Genomic DNA, 16,693 nt, shown 5'->3' on the forward strand with positions numbered 1-16,693 from the left:
AACTTTTAATTCGTTTATTTGAAAGAAAATATAACCAAATTACATAGAAACTACGTGAAAATGTGCAAACAGATTCACAGTAGCAGTCTTTCTTACATAATTGTACGCAATGATCGGCTACGGCATTTACCATATTTTAGGAATAAAAACAAAATCTTGTCTAAGTAGTAAAGTAAAATAATATAGTTAATGTCACAGGCATACTGCTAAAACTGAAATAGTAACGTCTTACTACTTATTCTATTCTTTATCCAATATGGAAAATTCAAGTGGAGATGTAGGAAGTTTCTATCGAAATGATTGATAACTTACTCTTAAGAATATGGCTAAAATGACTGAAAGTAATTTATAAACTATAACTAAGTATATCATTTGCATAAAACATTCGAGACAATAAAAAGGAAAATTGTACAAAGTATCGTAGGAAGTCAGAAAATGCAAATCTGGTGTCCAATTTCATCCAAAAAGGCATAACAAGGTTTGTTACAATGGCACAATATTTCGAGTAACTTACTTGAGTACAAAAATATTCTCTACGCGTTTAGTACCTTATAATTTGCACCGAAATCCTACCACTTAAGTAATTAATTTGTACCTATTACTAGTAAAAAGTAATATTCTATCATTTCATGCTGGTGATATGTGTATTCGTCTTTTTGTGTAAATTTAAGTCTATAATATCGTCAGTTAGGTGTAAAATGTTAAAATACGGAATTCATCGTTAGCTTAAAGTGTAAAAGTATTGAGATAAAAGCATTAGTTATACCACTAATTGCATCTAAGAACAAGTCTTCATATGCTTATTTTAAAACTAAAAAGGAGTTATTTTATTTTTTGAACTAGAATAATATATCTCACGTGTTTCGTCTAACCCCCCTGTAAGAGGTCGTCCCTGTGAGTTTCCGTTTATGTTATCAAAGTCATCATTCTTGAGTTTTTTCTTAGACACAAATTTAACAAACAGTTTTGTTTTGTAACGACAATTTCTAACTACTAGAATTCGATAATTTCATTGTGTTAGTTCACATATATCATCAACGACCTTTACGCGACAGTCTCACACTAATTAAAATATCGTAACAATTAGATCACTCCTTACAACTATCCGTTCACACTATAAAATTCGATTTACTAGCTATTTTATTCACAAAATATCAACGTACAATTTTGAAAAAATATTTTACACTAATTTATTTCATTGAGACCCAAAGTTAAAGCTTAAGCTTAGAAAAAAGGCAAACCGAGGCTTAGTTCTTATCAATGCGTAGTCAACGTTTTCGTCTTCTCTATTCTAATAAAAAGGAATGTCATGAACCGTCTATTTTCGTTACCTGGAATATCTAGGGGTTTAAATTAATAAACCCAGTTACATTGTAAAGTAATACACATTTCCTTCGAATGCCTCTTTACCAAGATTTAGATAAGAATATCTTTCCCTGCCCTTTTGATAGTCTAATAGAGGCACTATGCCAATTATCAAATGACTACTGACCTTCTGGCATGAGTTACGTTCACGCATACTTGAAGTTCGGCAATATAGTATTCACGCAACTCATGCCAGTAGGTCTGGACAAAATTGTGTACTACTTTAAAGCAATGGTCGCTTACGTCTCCGTTTCCTTGGAGAACTTGTCTATATTGGGGTATATGGGGGCCATCTCGATGGTGGAGGGCGCGGAGGGGGGGTTGGAGCCCATGTGGAGCCGTCGGGACAGCTCGTCCAGGACCTCGCCGAATACCCGCATAGACATGTTTTGTCCGAGCAAGTGCAGAAGCAGGAAGTCACCCACCTGTATAAAACAAAAGCACAGTATAATAAAGAGTACTATACCGTACTCCCGCTCCCCGCTGAAAGTGCCGCCCACCCGCACTCGGTTACCTCACAGTCGACCTGCCATATCTCACTCATACAAGCATTGTACGCGTTCACCTACACGAGCATAGACTGTGTGCGTAGGAACGCGCGTCTTTCATATATTTGATCGCCATTGTCCGAGGTGTGACAAAAGTTTACAATCAATGTTTTTACGTAGTTTGGCCCCGGATATGTCTCATTTGAAACACAGATGGAGATAATATGCTGTCTTTTGTCCTATTTACCATCCACAATGAAGGGTCGAGACTGATTTTCTTAGTGCTTACTGACTAACAAAATGCAGTATTTGCCAGACTATTAGTAAACGTGTTTGCGTGATCAATAGAACAATCAAAAAACCTAAAAAACTGCATGTAAAAAGTACAGTATTGCATGCATAAGGCAAAACAGAGGATGTTTTTTTCTATATTTTATTAATATAAGTCAGGTGATGCTAGTGAAATGACTTTGTAACCACAAACAATAAGCCCATTTATGCTTCAATGTCATTACGTTATATTCCTTACAAATAACCTGAGAAAATTGTCTATGGTATAAGATAAGTTATTACGTTCTGTTCTAATGCTTGGCCTGCGGCAAAACATTGCAGTAACATTGCATTGATGAAATGGATGAGCGGCTAGACAAGAAACTCCTTTAAATATATATAAAGACTCGATGTAAATACCTGCGTCTTTCTGACGAGATTCTCGACTCCCTTCGGCGTTCCAAAGCGGAAGCGACGTTTCAGGATCTGCTCACGAGTGCTGGGCAGGAGGATCACAGCCGCAGAGTACACTAGCGCCAGACCCGTGACTACCGATAGGATGATGAACCTGAAACATGTCAAAGGAGACATTTAGTGACATTAGGTCTTTATACTCGTACTACTAACTCACTACTGTCGCGCGGGCGGGCGTAGCACACCAGTACCACACACTTTATCGCATTGGTGCGTCCCTCCCTATCGCACTTAGGTATACGAACCACTCGAAAAGGACGGCCTGACGTTATATCGTTCATCACACGCCTGTGCTAGCCTGCCTGAAGTGGATCTGACATAAGGACCGCCATGCTTCTTTCCGCGTCTCATTTTTAGCCTTGTCGGAATACAATAAGGTTACAGGCTATTCGGCAGTAGCCGCGTTTGATAGTTGACGTCTTCGTTGATAAAAGGGTTAAGAAATATACTCACCAAAACCAGAGGAAGATGAATATCTTCTCGTTCAGGATGTTCAGGGCAAGAACGCATAGCGAGTCGTGTTTCTGAATCGAACCGGAGGCACCATATTTGTGGAATGTGCACTTTGTCAATCTGGGGAAGACCTCGATCTGAAATTAACATCAACACCAATGTTAACATTGTAAAATATAATCGAGAATTCACTTTACAAGATTAGTTATCTAGAATCACTGTCAGCTAGGTTATTTAATACTCATTAAAAAGTTACATGTTGTAAGTACTCCATAAAAATTCACTAAAAGATTGTCAATTGTAGGTAAAAACGAATTAGCCTGTCTAATCGGTTTTCCTTTTGAATGAAAACTCGCGAACCATGTCGGTATTGATCACTTATTTAGAAGTTAGAAGTTGTAGTTGAAGCATAACACAATCATGCATAATATCATTGGTCTATGGGTTCTATAGGGATAGTAGTTTTTAAATGTTACCATAGGGTCTGTCCTGTGCTCTTGGTTCATGTTCGAAAACCTCACTACATCAGTTCCGTATGTCAAGAAGGCGCCGTTGAGGAATTTGTCTAGGAAGAAGATGTTGCCAACCTGAAATTAAAGTACATAAAAATATGTTAGTACTTTTAGTTCGTTATCAATTTAGATTTACTCTGTCAACCAAGTCTGTCAGTAAATAAGAACAAAGAAAACTATATGCATCCTTTTTTTGTTTGAAATGTGCTAGAGAAAAGGTTACCTATAGTTTTCTTAGGTTTAGAACTCACAAACTTGTTTGACAGAATATAGTACGGGGTTTAATATAATTACTTATTCACTTTATTGTGTCAATTCACCGCGTTTAATTTGAAAAGGAAAGAGGCTCAATACAAAATATTGCAACGAAAAACGAAGTTAAATGTTACGAGTAATTTAACGACATATGTAACCATCTGAATGTCGGTGTTACAAAGCAGTAAACTGTCCAGTAATTTTAGTTACGGTACTACTACAATAAGTACTAGATAAATGAATGGTCCATACTTACAACATTGATAAAGTTCAAGGCTTCACAGAAGAAATACCCAAAGGAATAGGTGTTGTGCATGTTCAACGTGTCTAAAAGGTATTCGACGAGTCGGTTCTGAAAGTAGATAATTATTTGTTTAACATTATTTCATATTTGTTTAGTCGTGATAACAATAGTGTTTAAAATACGGGCCAAGGCGAAACACAATCGCTAAAACAATAACGAATTTGTGTTTTACTAAACACGTGGGTTAAATAACAAAGCCAAATCTAAATCGTGTTCGTTTGTTTTGTTTTTATTGAAAGTTCGTCATTTAGATAAACGGTTATAATGTCAGAGCAATAGATAATACAAAGGGTTCATATCAATTTTGGGAATTTGATGCAGTTTAATTTTATGTTTCTATTCATTACGGATCTACTAATGAGGCATCAGAAGTAGGTATACCTATTATAAATGATATAAATGATGCGGTCAGAAGACTATAATATTGTCTCCAAAATTAACAACAGCAACAGTAACAATAACAGACACACACACTTTCCCATTTATAATATTACTAAGGTAAATACCTGTCGTTTGTTCCTATCATCGGAGATGTTGGCTACCGTGCCACGGATGCCATCGGAGATCATGCGAACTTTGCCCTCCTCCCAGTTCTTCCAGATCCAGTGAGGGATGTAAAACAGGAGACCCTGACAAACAAATTAATATAATTAGGACATTATATTATTAGGACTAGGATTAGGTTATTACTTTCCTACAGTACGGTTGTGTCGTGAACCACGATATGAAGCCTGACTAGGCAGGCAAGTATGGTCGCGCGATAAATGGCCGTCCCTATCGTACTTACAAATAGTGCGATAGGGATGGCCAGATGTTTTTATCATTTATCGCGCGGCCATACTTGCCTGCCAGAAATAATATATATGACTACGCGGAATTTCATTAGAACTATATTTTATTAAAACCGAAATAAATTACACATATGTAAGAAAAAATGACCAAGGCCTCTGGTGCCTCTGGTGGTTTTAATTTATATACGAGTATATAGTGGTGTGACTACTTTAAGATAGCACAAGTTGAAATATTTTCAATAGATTATAATTTAACTTGTGTTAATTAGAACTATTTTCTTCTTACTAAACTGAATTGTGATTCCCTACATCAGAATAAAGGTGCCCTCCTGACAATAGTCATACTTATCTGGTCAGTCTTCGTAATTTCTATATGGGTAGGTAATCAAATACCTGCCTACACAGAAAAGCCATAACGCAAAGGTCTTGTCATCACTCCAATAACAATTAAGGGCTTAATGGGATTCAAACCCTTCATGGGCAAAATGCATGATATGAAAATATTCATTAGTCATTCGATAGCAGATGACTAAACTTGTTATGCACATATTGACACGAGTTGGCCATTAGGTACATGCCGGTTATCTTGAATACATGAATATTCAGACATGAACCAAAGAGGATCGAGTATTATAGAGAATGACTGTCAAAGTAAAATGTGTAATCACAGTGCATAGGCCATTATCTTTTTGAATACAGCTGAATATTCAGACATCTAGAACTTTTTCTGTATGGTTTTGGGGTAAGTTTACTGAAACTAAGTTTTATCTTTTTGTGACATTTGTCAATGAACCTTTGACTCCGTGGTTTATGTTTATTCAATATTTTCATATTTGTTGTAAAGTATGTGAGATGTACAGTCAACCAATTGGAACCCTAGGCCACTGTGGAACTATGTCATAGTGACGTTATAAAACTTATAAATCTGATTGTAAGAAATCTCTTACTGCTTGTCATTTTGACACGGTTTTAGAGTGGCCTAGGGTTCCAATTGGTTGACTGTACCTATATCTATGATCATTTTCGAAAACACGTCATCTCATATTTGACCCATACACAGTGGGTAGGTACTTAATAATGTATTAGGTATACACTTTTATAGTTATTAAATTTCAAATGAAAAAGCAATACACAATGTATATTTTTATACTTGAGATAATGTAGCGTAACAATGCATAATTCTCGTGTATACGTAATGTAGGTAAACCTTCTGATTTAGATTTAGATTTAGATTTCTTTATTGGTAAATTTATAACCAAATTTACAGGTCAACAAAAATTTGTACATTACAATGTGTAATACAGTTCATAAACAATTTATATACTCTTTATTACAGTGTTACAACCAGAATAACATATATAAGCATAGGTATTATGGATTTTCGGGACTTCTAAAAATATTTAACTACTTAGCTTTATTGGCAGTTTGCGATCAAAGGTTAAACTATGTAAGTAAACAGTTATTTTGAGGCCATGCTTGAAATTAGGTATTTTTTCTACTCCAGCACTTAAATCTGTCAATTAGATTATTGTCAGCGGTATCCAAATTAAGTTCATTTGAGTAACGATGAGAAAGTCTATTTGTCTATAGGTTCATAGGATTACTGCTAGCAGTAATCATATGAATATAGGAGTTCTGTTAATTTTTTTTTAAAAGCACAACTTCCATTTATCAGGTATGTTTTCATTTACAGTAATAAGTAACTTTTAATAAATAATATAATTTTTCTACTCCAGCACTTAAATCTGTCAATTAGATTATTGTCAGCGGTATCCAAATTAAGTTCATTTGAGTAACGATGAGAAAGTCTATTTGTCTATAGGTTCATAGGATTACTGCTAGCAGTAATCATATGAATATAGGAGTTCTGTTAATTTTTTTTTAAAAGCACAACTTCCATTTATCAGGTATGTTTTCATTTACAGTAATAAGTAACTTTTAATAAATAATATAATATTTAGGTTCATAATTTAAATCAAGATGAAAAAATAAACTTAAATGCGTTTTACATATTAGATATTGCAAAACAAAGGTAAAAATCATAAGTTTATCGAATAATTTTACATTCGACATTTAAATATTCTTGAACGCAACCACATTTTTCGTAATTGAAAACCGGCTTATTTTCTATGTCTCTTGTCTATGGTATGTTTGACATTTGTAAACTTATCACGAAACTATTTGAACTATTTCGGTGGTGTGTAGTTTGTTTTAATTCGACGTTATTGTGCAAAAACATAAGTAATTATGAGTGATTCTGGTGAAAAATGCACTTCCGAAGAAATCAAGGCTATGGGCGCTCAAAGTGACTGACAATTTCTTACATGAAAAGTCAGATAAAGCGTACCAAAAATTTTATGATTGTTTTGGCATGGAAATTGCAAAAAAATGTTTCAACTTTCTCTGAAACGGCGTTGTTGGCATATTTTGAAGAATTGTGCAACAAGTTCTCGCCATCAACATTGTGGACAGAATACTCAATGCTACGACGATCCACACAAATATTCCCATTCATTACATGAAGTAAGTAACTAACCCATTTTATTATTCTCGAATAGGTATGTATGTGGCTGTCGTAGAAAAAGTATAGTATACCTTACTTAGGCCACTCGGCAAGCCTTCGTGGCCTAACCGCGGTACTCAACTTTTATAGCCTTCATAACGTTACCGTTATATAATATACTATTGAGCTGGTTTACTTATAAATAAATGTGGTAATGCTTGACATTGTCTCACTATTAGGGCCGTTTGCACCAAGTACAGTCAACATACTGATAAATGTCTTCTAGTAGGTAATATAGGTGGTTGTGAGAATTGATATGAGATGAATGATGAGATTACGTCCGATACAGAAATAAGTATGGAAATAAATGCAACGCCGCGCCGCGCCGACCCCAAGTAAATGGGACTATTGATAAAAACATTGTTATTTTCTTACCTGGAAGAAAAGCATGAACGGCACCCATTGGTAGTAAGCATGAATGCGTTTGTCCTCAACTCCGTGTGTGTGTTCGTTGCCAAGATTGTTGACGCCGGGGTGAGCGTGCTCGACCGCTGGGCTGTAGGGGAGCGTGAAAGTATAGGTGATCCAGCAGAAGTTGTTTATCACGTGCTGCGGTATCGAGCCTTCCGTGATGCAGGAAATTGGGTCACCTGGAAGAAAGAATACATCGTAAATTGTAATAATTCTCGTGTTATAGGCATGGTAACTTAAGCTCTTAATGAATCTTTGTTTCTAGTCATTCCTCAAAACTTAAAAATTACGGTGGACATTTTAAGTAGGCATTCTAACTATTAGTTATCAATGTTATCATTAATTCTTTGGATATCTGGGGCCTATTGAATAATAATTTGTATTACAAGTGGCACTGTCTTTCTTATACCTAAAAGGAATTGGATGGGGACTACTGCTGGTTAATATGAGTTGTAAATTGTTATGCATTATAGGCCCCTGGTCATGAAATGACAATTAGGTATGTTTTTACTAAAATACGAACTAGTAATCCTAATATTGTACCTAAATCTATAAGGATACCTACGTAACAAACAATTTATGAGACGTTGTAACGACTTTAGCTGTAATTACATAATGTGGGTCATAACGCATCACACGACGTGCAAGTCTTAGTACTAGTTATACCACTTTACAAAGGTCAACTCTAGACCTAACGAATATCTACGTGCTCGGGGTTGCGGCGACTAGACAAACGGGTCAGACGACAGAAAGTTTATGTTCATTCCCGAAAAGGAAGTATACACCTGTATTTTGTGACTTGTCACTAGCAGAAAGCAATTGAAAGCACTGTTCTACCTTTTATGGCTAAGTAAATAGGATATGTGGAACTAAATTTAAATTATGGTTTACTTATATGGACAGGAAGAATAATATCCGTGGCTCGCTAAACAAAGAAGTCACTAAAAGTAGCTCCTTTTATGCTTCGTGTCGTTAAAGTATGTGAACTATAATGAGAAAAACAGCAACATAGAATATTAATAGAAGTCTGTGAATGGACACAAATAAATGCAGTCGTGAAGATTGCAAACATTGCAATCATTATGTTTGATGACCTCAACATTGTACAATTATGATTAAACGCTTTTATTTCATTGAGCTCCTTACAATTTACTTGAAACTAGTTTGGTACGTAATTAAAGCGTATTAAATCGGTCGATCTTTACGGGTGGCTGGGTATACAAATTATTTACATAATATGCAATTTTAGATATGATTTACTAATTTGTCGGTCTGCATACTGTGGAAAAAACTAGTTTCCTATTTTATTAAAAACACATGCTAATTGCAAGTTAAATTATACACCAAAGGCACATCATCATAAGACCTTAAACTGCATTGGCGCATTCGAAGAATTTTAAAAGGAGCAAAAACTAGCACAGAAGTCTTGATCTTTGCACTGATGACGTCATTAGATGCGTTTTCCTCACCGTCTTCATTATAGTAAATAGTTATAACACTTCATAAAGCATACCGCATTTATCTGGGGTAAATCACTGAATGGTCTATAGTATTTAATAGTTTGTAGGTATTTCCTACAGTGCAATAGTGCTTGCAATTATGATATCCTCCGACCTCGACATTGCACCGGCGGATGGCAGTGTTACTGTAATGACTGCACTGCCCTGCCGCACCGCCCGTGACTCGATCACCTTGCCCGCTGGGGTTACCATGGTATTTATAGAATGCACGTAAATTTATAAATATAACGTTTATGTCCAGTCGGCGGGAAATGCGCTTAGAACTTGTATTTTCAGACAGGATAATTCATTCATTGCCGTTTGAGACTGTTGTCAAGACTCTGCACCCATTTTGACGGAACGTAACGCCTGACCCGACTCGACTACCCAATTGTCATAAAAAAATACGATACGAATATTTTTTAAAACATTATACAACGCGGTAAACCAGCAACGCTTACACAGTATTGAAAATACGGCAGCGTCAGTTTCCAAGAATGGTGTCAAGCGGCTGTAAGTTAAATGCCACATTATGATAAATGTGCTCAACATGTGGGTTCTTTGCGTCGCCCTGCGGCAAAGAGTGACCAATATTTACGAGGTCGATCGACAATATGAGTTCTTACCATGATTTTTTCACTTGTAAGAATATGTTACTCGATAGAGTAAACGTTAAGGAAAATGTATGAAAATGTTGGTTCTAGTAAGTAACAGTTTGGGGGCGCTGTTCAGTTTTTCCATATAAATAATGTCATTTTCTGAGAAAAATAGGCTATCGAGTGATGTATTATTTTGTTCATAAACGTTCACTAAAGTTATCAAGCCGATAAGGTTCGTTTGTCCCTTTCTATCACACTAATACGTCGGAAAGGGACAAACGAACTTTATCGGCTTGATAACTTTAGTGAACATTTATGAACCATCGAACACACTTAGTAGGGGTTATGTTTGTCAATGTTCACGTTTATTAATTTGATGGTATTCATTTGTTTTCCATATACTGCGGCGTTAAAAACAGAATATCATGTCAAACAAGTTCTAACTCCAAATAAAGTTGTAATTTCTTAGCGAGTTCATTGATCTCTGGTTCTCAACGCTATAAACGTTTTTATGGGCAGGTCATGCCTGCAGAAAGTTGTCGCGATTGCGGTTGCTGAACTAACCTGTCTGCCTTTTCTGGATATAAAAATCTCAGCAAGCGAACACAGCTTTTATTTATTTCTTGGTCATAATAGTGGCTAGGTACTAGAAAGATCGATGAATAGAGATGGGTAGGGGTGAGTAAATACATGTCAAACACCGAGTAAATCTAACTCATTTGGGTGAATAAACTGTTACCTAAAAATAATTTAAAAAATGAGATTTAAGTACTTATCGTGTTTATTTTAACTGTGTGGACATGTTTAAATGAGATTTATATTATTAGAAGCTTATGGGAGTCTTAGTTTGTCGAAAAAAAAGGTAATCATAGTGATAATGTTTAGTTAGCAGTTTTGTTTTAACAGGTATTTACAGTAAAAGTAAACTTCAATGAAATTTTTCTAGATAACGGCATGACGTTCGGAAGTGATTGTTAATGTGGCATTACGACCTGCAAAGAAAGTCAGCTGGTGACGTTTAAAGTACTAGTTTTGTGTTTTGTATTATGGCCAATAATTTGACGTTTCTGGATATTTTTCCAACAACGAATTCGAAAGTTATAAAGGTATAAACATTAACCGTTTTATTCCAAAACTGTTCATATTATTAAAAAACTTTTTTAGAAACATTCTTTTTTTAAAGACTATCAGATGATGTATAAAACTGGTATCTCTGAATTTTATTTTTGTGAAAAATAGTTACATGTATGGAGAGCACGTCTTTAAAATAAAATTTATAAATTTGATTACTTAACTTAGTAGTCGATAACAAAATACACCAATATTTCTAATTTGTATTTCCATTTCAGCACGCTAAATAGTTTATACTAATTTGAGTAAAAACGATAAATACGGGTATTTTGAGTAAATACTGAGTATTTACTCGAAACTCTTGGTATTTACTCACTACCCATCTCTAAAAAGGACACAAGCAACAAAAGGATATGATCATATTTTTCGATTGCTAGATTACTCTTACTCTTACTAAGGAAAAAAAAAACATTTTGAACCCCATGTCTTAAGTTTAATACGAATTTAATCCCACACAAGGAAAGCCCAAGAAACATTCAAAACAATGTCTTAGCCCATTATGACTCACTAATAACAGCCTAGGTGTGAATTTGACTGACTCGCCTCGCGTTGATTGAGCAATAACGAGCATTTAGGGCATTAGTTAGAGCATTTATCACGAGCGCTCGCTATTTATTATCTCGAGTGCTCGACTTCGGTGTTACGCTGAAGCTTACAATCATTATGAGATAATAGTAAGGTTTACAGTTATTTCAAGGTGGGTATGGCGCCTGTAGCTTTGTACCGATACTACAGATATATTCTATAGCGTCTACGATACTTTCAATGCTTCTTGTTCGTGCTCACGTATAAGTGCGAGCAAGATTGATAGAAGTTAGGTTCATTACCAGGAATCACCCTGTATACCGCTTATTGTTAAATTCGAAAACCTTTCCATAATAAGTCAATTAATAGGTGTGAGAGACCCTTAAGAATAATATTTAAGTTAGTGTCAAGTAATTGACACATAAATAATAATAAGAAGTTATAAAAGGTCCCACTACACTAATTGAGCCATTAAATGAATTTTTCAGATAACTCGATAACAGTAAGAGTTAAAACACTAGTGTTGTTCTTAGAGATATTTATTGTAATTTACCTAAAGAATCTTCCCTTAAAGTTAACGGAATTCAATAAAACCACGGTGTAGATATCAGCGCTTATGACAGTTTCTAAGGCAGTGTTTGAGACTATTACACGTGCACAGAATGCGAACCGGTCATGTGTAATTTCTAGGTATTGGCTTGAATCGTTTTCGTAGTTTTCTGAAAGTAATACGATAGCGACATTACGAAAACTCTGTTCATCATTACGTATATAGCAAACTCGACTATTTCGAAATATGCAATCTATACTAATATTATAAATGGGAAAGTGGTGTATGTCTGTTTGTTTGTCCGTCTTTCACGGCAAAACGGAGCGACGAATCGACGTGGTTTTTTAGGTGGAGATAGTTGAAGGGATGGAGAGTGACATAGGCTACTTTTTGTCTCTTTCTAACGCGAGCGAAGCCGCGGACAAAAGCTAGTGATTCAATATTTCGAAGTGAAGTTATTGAATCTAATATTTTACGACGTACCCTCATGTGTATTAAGCTAGTCCCACATCCTTAATGTTTATTAGTTAATTAAGAGTTTACTTTAGTAGTTGGTACATTGATGTCTACATCTTTTTCGAGCGATCTTATCTAAACAGCTTACTCAACCGTAGCTTTATAATTATTGCTATTAAAACACGTTCGCGGGCATCGTCTTCTGAGTTTTGAGTCTGATAGCGTCCACGAACGGGCACCAGCCTGTATAACAGGCAAGGTAACACCAGCCAGACATGTCCTACTTCACAATATGTTTCCAATAACATCCCTTCAGCACTGCAATCGATTCAGGTTATTCTTGTTATGGTAATTGCACCGTCTGTGTACATAAAACGCGAGATAAGGGCTTTAATCGCTGTAGGTGACCGCTCGCAGGTTGCACAGCTGCAGCCTGTTACTGGGTCATGGAGAACTTTGCGACGTATGAAATTTATTGGCAACTTCATCATTTTATGTTGCTAAGGCTATATAAAGATTAAGATCATTTAGAAACTTGTATCGGTGCTTCAATCGGGCGCCGCGCTTTATGTCGCGCGTGAGATAGATTACGTATTCTGCTATTCTAAACTTTCTGAAGTAAATACTCTTAGAAAAAAAATGCTAGTCTATACCTACTTGTCGTGCGGCTTTTCTGCTAAACGCACAGAACGATTCTAACCGGTGTTTTAGATTTTAAAAAACCGAGTTAGAGGGGGGACGCACTTTTTTTCCTTTAGGAGCGATTATTTCCGAAAATATTAATATTATCAAAAAACGATCTTAGTAAACCCTTATTCATTTTTAAATACCTATCCAACAATATATCACACATTGGGGTTGGAATGAAAAAAAAATATCAGCCCCCACTTTACATGTAGGGGGGGTACCCTAATAAAACATATTTTTTCATTTTTTATTTTTGCACTTTATGGGCGTGATTGATATACATATTGGTACCAAATTTCAGCTTTCTAGTGCTTACGGTTACTGAGATTATCCGCGGACGGACGGACGGACGGACGGACAGACAGACATGGCGAAACTATAAGGGTCCCTAGTTGACTACGAAACCCTAAAAAGGTTAAAGGGAATTATTTTGTAGATTGATCATGACCATAATCTTATTACCAGCTATACGAATGGATTAAATGTTTCTGTTGCTACGTGACCATGCAAGAAACACGTTTTATCTACCTGTAATGCAAAACAAACTTAACGACGCGATAAATGATGTGTGCCGCATCATCAATATCATCATCGTCTTCTACTAGTAACGTTGGGAATTTTATTAAGCATTCTTATTCATCTTAAAAAACCTATGACTAAACAGTACCTTATATGAGGAAGGTAGTAAAATTGAATAAAGCTACTGGTATATAAACAGGAAATCGTAGTCTGTTTCTTGGGATTTAATATAACACCAAAGTAATTCTGAAAATCGACTATTTTATACGAAAAACTTCTACCTTGTACTTGATTAATCCAGGTCATCAGGTAACAATGGAAGAATGGTTGTTTTACTGTTGAATGTTGCAACATCTTCATTGTCAATTTTTGAAATAAACCTCATTCATAATAACTTATGAATTTTATTGTTATGTGTAGTTTTAAACACTTATTTTCAGCCATTGTGGATTGATATTTCCAAAATTGGTAAGATCGATAATGCCTATACATATTTCAAACAGTTTATTAATATAAATGTCGCTACCTTTATCTTTCGATGCAAAAACAGATTAGGTAGTCAGTTTGGCTTACCAGTAAAATCTAGGCGACCTAGCAACGGTTGACGCACATGATATCAATGTTTTGATTATTAACACCTGGAGCACAAATGTGCATGTTTATACCTATGTTATGGCAGAGATCACGAATTAAAACGTTGCTATCTTGTAAGGGCAAAGTATTCTAAACATTGTGTTGCTAACTGAAGTGGCACTTGGAGGTATAAATGTATTACATTTAAAAGAAATTGTCTACTGTCGTTAAAAAGTGAATGTTGTTGTTGCATATTGCACAAGTAGGTTAGTGTTTTAATAAGTAAGCGTACTTTTAAAAGGAGCAAAAGCATACCGGCATTATGTTACCCTGATAGTCTTTGTATCTCCATAATCTCATTTATACCTACTTTATTCTGGAAGCTACAGAAAAGCGATTTGATAGGGTAGTGTTGGGTTGGGATATGTAGTACAGTCAACCAATTTGAATCCTAGGTCACTCTAGAACCCTGTCTCATTTAAGCCGTGTTTTATTCCCCTTAGAAAGTCACATTGACGTTTACTGTGCAAAGGTTCTACAGTGGCCCATGATTCAAATTGGTTGACCGTACATGCAGTTGGTTGTGTTTGTACCAAAAATGTCAATCCCTTCCCTTATTTACATGTGCTTGGTGTGTACCTAAAACACATGATAACGTAGAAGGAAGTAAATTTGTACGATACGTTTCCCATCTTACAAATTTCGGAGACATATTGCATAGCCATAGGCATATATCTTAAAATGGCCCGCTTGTGAAAGTACCTGGGGCCCATTTTTCAAAATTGAAAGTTAGAAGTTACAAGCGGAAGTCTCTTTCGAACTTGTCATATTAGACATTGACAAGTACTTAACTTGTAGATTCGAGAAATGGGCCCCTGTTCAAACTTTACAATGTCAAGCGAGCCTCGAGAGCGTCACTAAAGTAATCTTCTTCTTCTTAATCTTCGAGTGGATGGAGTCAACTCGAGTAGCCAGGTTAATTAACAGTCACTTAGAGATAAATGGCGGATGGCGAGCCTGTTATCAATCTAAATTGCACGGCAAATTCATGCTATTTTCTAAATTAGGTAATTATTTAATAGTAAGCTTTGAACGACTTGTCCTGCTAATTTTGATTGGTGTTTGCTATTAGTTTCCGTATGATGATATTGATGATTTCGAACTTAAACATATTATGTAGTCGGCGACGCACTCTTTTTCATAATTAAGTAGGTACAGTCAACCAATTGGAACCCTAGGCCTAGTGGCTATAGAACTATGTCACAGTGACGTTATAAATAAGATTGTAAGAAATCTCTTATTGCTTGTCATTATGACATGGTTGTAGAGTGGCCTAGGGTTCCAATTGGTTGATTGTACTTTAGGTAGGTACCTATTATGTAATTGGAATAAGGTATTGCAAATCCATATTTTTTATACAAAAACGGTATGAATCGGTTAAATATTATCAAATATTGTTTTCTTGGTGAATACTACTGGTACCATAATGTTTCAATCAATGATTGAAATAATTTCGTTTATTTATGTATTACTATATTTTTGTTTCTAAAATAAATTAGATGTACAATGTACATGGGTCAATTTCATTCAATACAGTGTACAAATACATAGGTACCTTGTATGAAATGTTTGTTAATTTTTCTCTAGTAATCAAAAAGACAGCCATAACTTACAAGACCGTCAAGTACACAAGTGTTAAAAACAATAACACTACAATATAGTATTTCATAAGTGGCCATTACCGAATCTGTTTACATCGACGAGGGGCATGCGATAACGCGAACGTAAACACATACTCCAGTTCCCGCCTTTGTTGCCACTTCACTACAGGGCTTAGCCAACGTAGCAATCGCTTACAGGACAATTCACAAGAGCTGCGGGCCGATTTTTGAGTCTCACGCGTTCGAATTAAGAAAATAGTCACTGAAAATAATAAGCAAGTCACCGTTTTCAACCGGTATTTTAGTGACAAAATCCCGTATGCGAGATTCAAAAATCGCCCCCCTGGCACGAATGGAACGAATGTGTGAATGAAAATATGCATGCAATAAGATGGTAGCTCTTGACAGTTACGACTGTATTTCGATACAGATGTCATTCATACAATCAAAGTTTTGTTAATGCCAGTTTCGTAAAACGATCTATACGCTTCGCTTACGTAGTTCTAATCGCTCTTCTGTCGTGCGAGAGAGCGAGATGGCTTTTCGATCGCAAAGTAGCGTCGTCGATTGTCACTTCTGCTAGATCAGCTGATCCAATCGACCTCTA

General features: G+C 35.7%; 1 protein-coding gene across 1 annotated transcript in view; it reads right to left on the reverse strand.

The window, feature by feature from the left end:
• Positions 1 to 16,693, reverse strand: part of LOC125226204 (innexin inx3) — a 25,821-nt gene continuing 9,128 nt past the window's right edge. The window contains exons 3-9 of the mRNA XM_048130122.1: positions 7,851 to 8,065; positions 4,628 to 4,750; positions 4,074 to 4,169; positions 3,527 to 3,637; positions 3,051 to 3,187; positions 2,544 to 2,691; positions 1 to 1,790 (exon numbers count right to left, since the gene is read on the reverse strand). Coding sequence (XP_047986079.1) covers positions 1,605 to 1,790; positions 2,544 to 2,691; positions 3,051 to 3,187; positions 3,527 to 3,637; positions 4,074 to 4,169; positions 4,628 to 4,750; positions 7,851 to 8,065 — 1,016 coding nt within the window. The 3' untranslated portion in view covers positions 1 to 1,604. The remainder of the gene's footprint in view (positions 1,791 to 2,543; positions 2,692 to 3,050; positions 3,188 to 3,526; positions 3,638 to 4,073; positions 4,170 to 4,627; positions 4,751 to 7,850; positions 8,066 to 16,693) is intronic.

Source organism: Leguminivora glycinivorella, chromosome 5 (genome assembly GCF_023078275.1).
Source record: "Leguminivora glycinivorella isolate SPB_JAAS2020 chromosome 5, LegGlyc_1.1, whole genome shotgun sequence".
Lineage (NCBI taxonomy): Eukaryota > Metazoa > Arthropoda > Insecta > Lepidoptera > Tortricidae > Leguminivora > Leguminivora glycinivorella.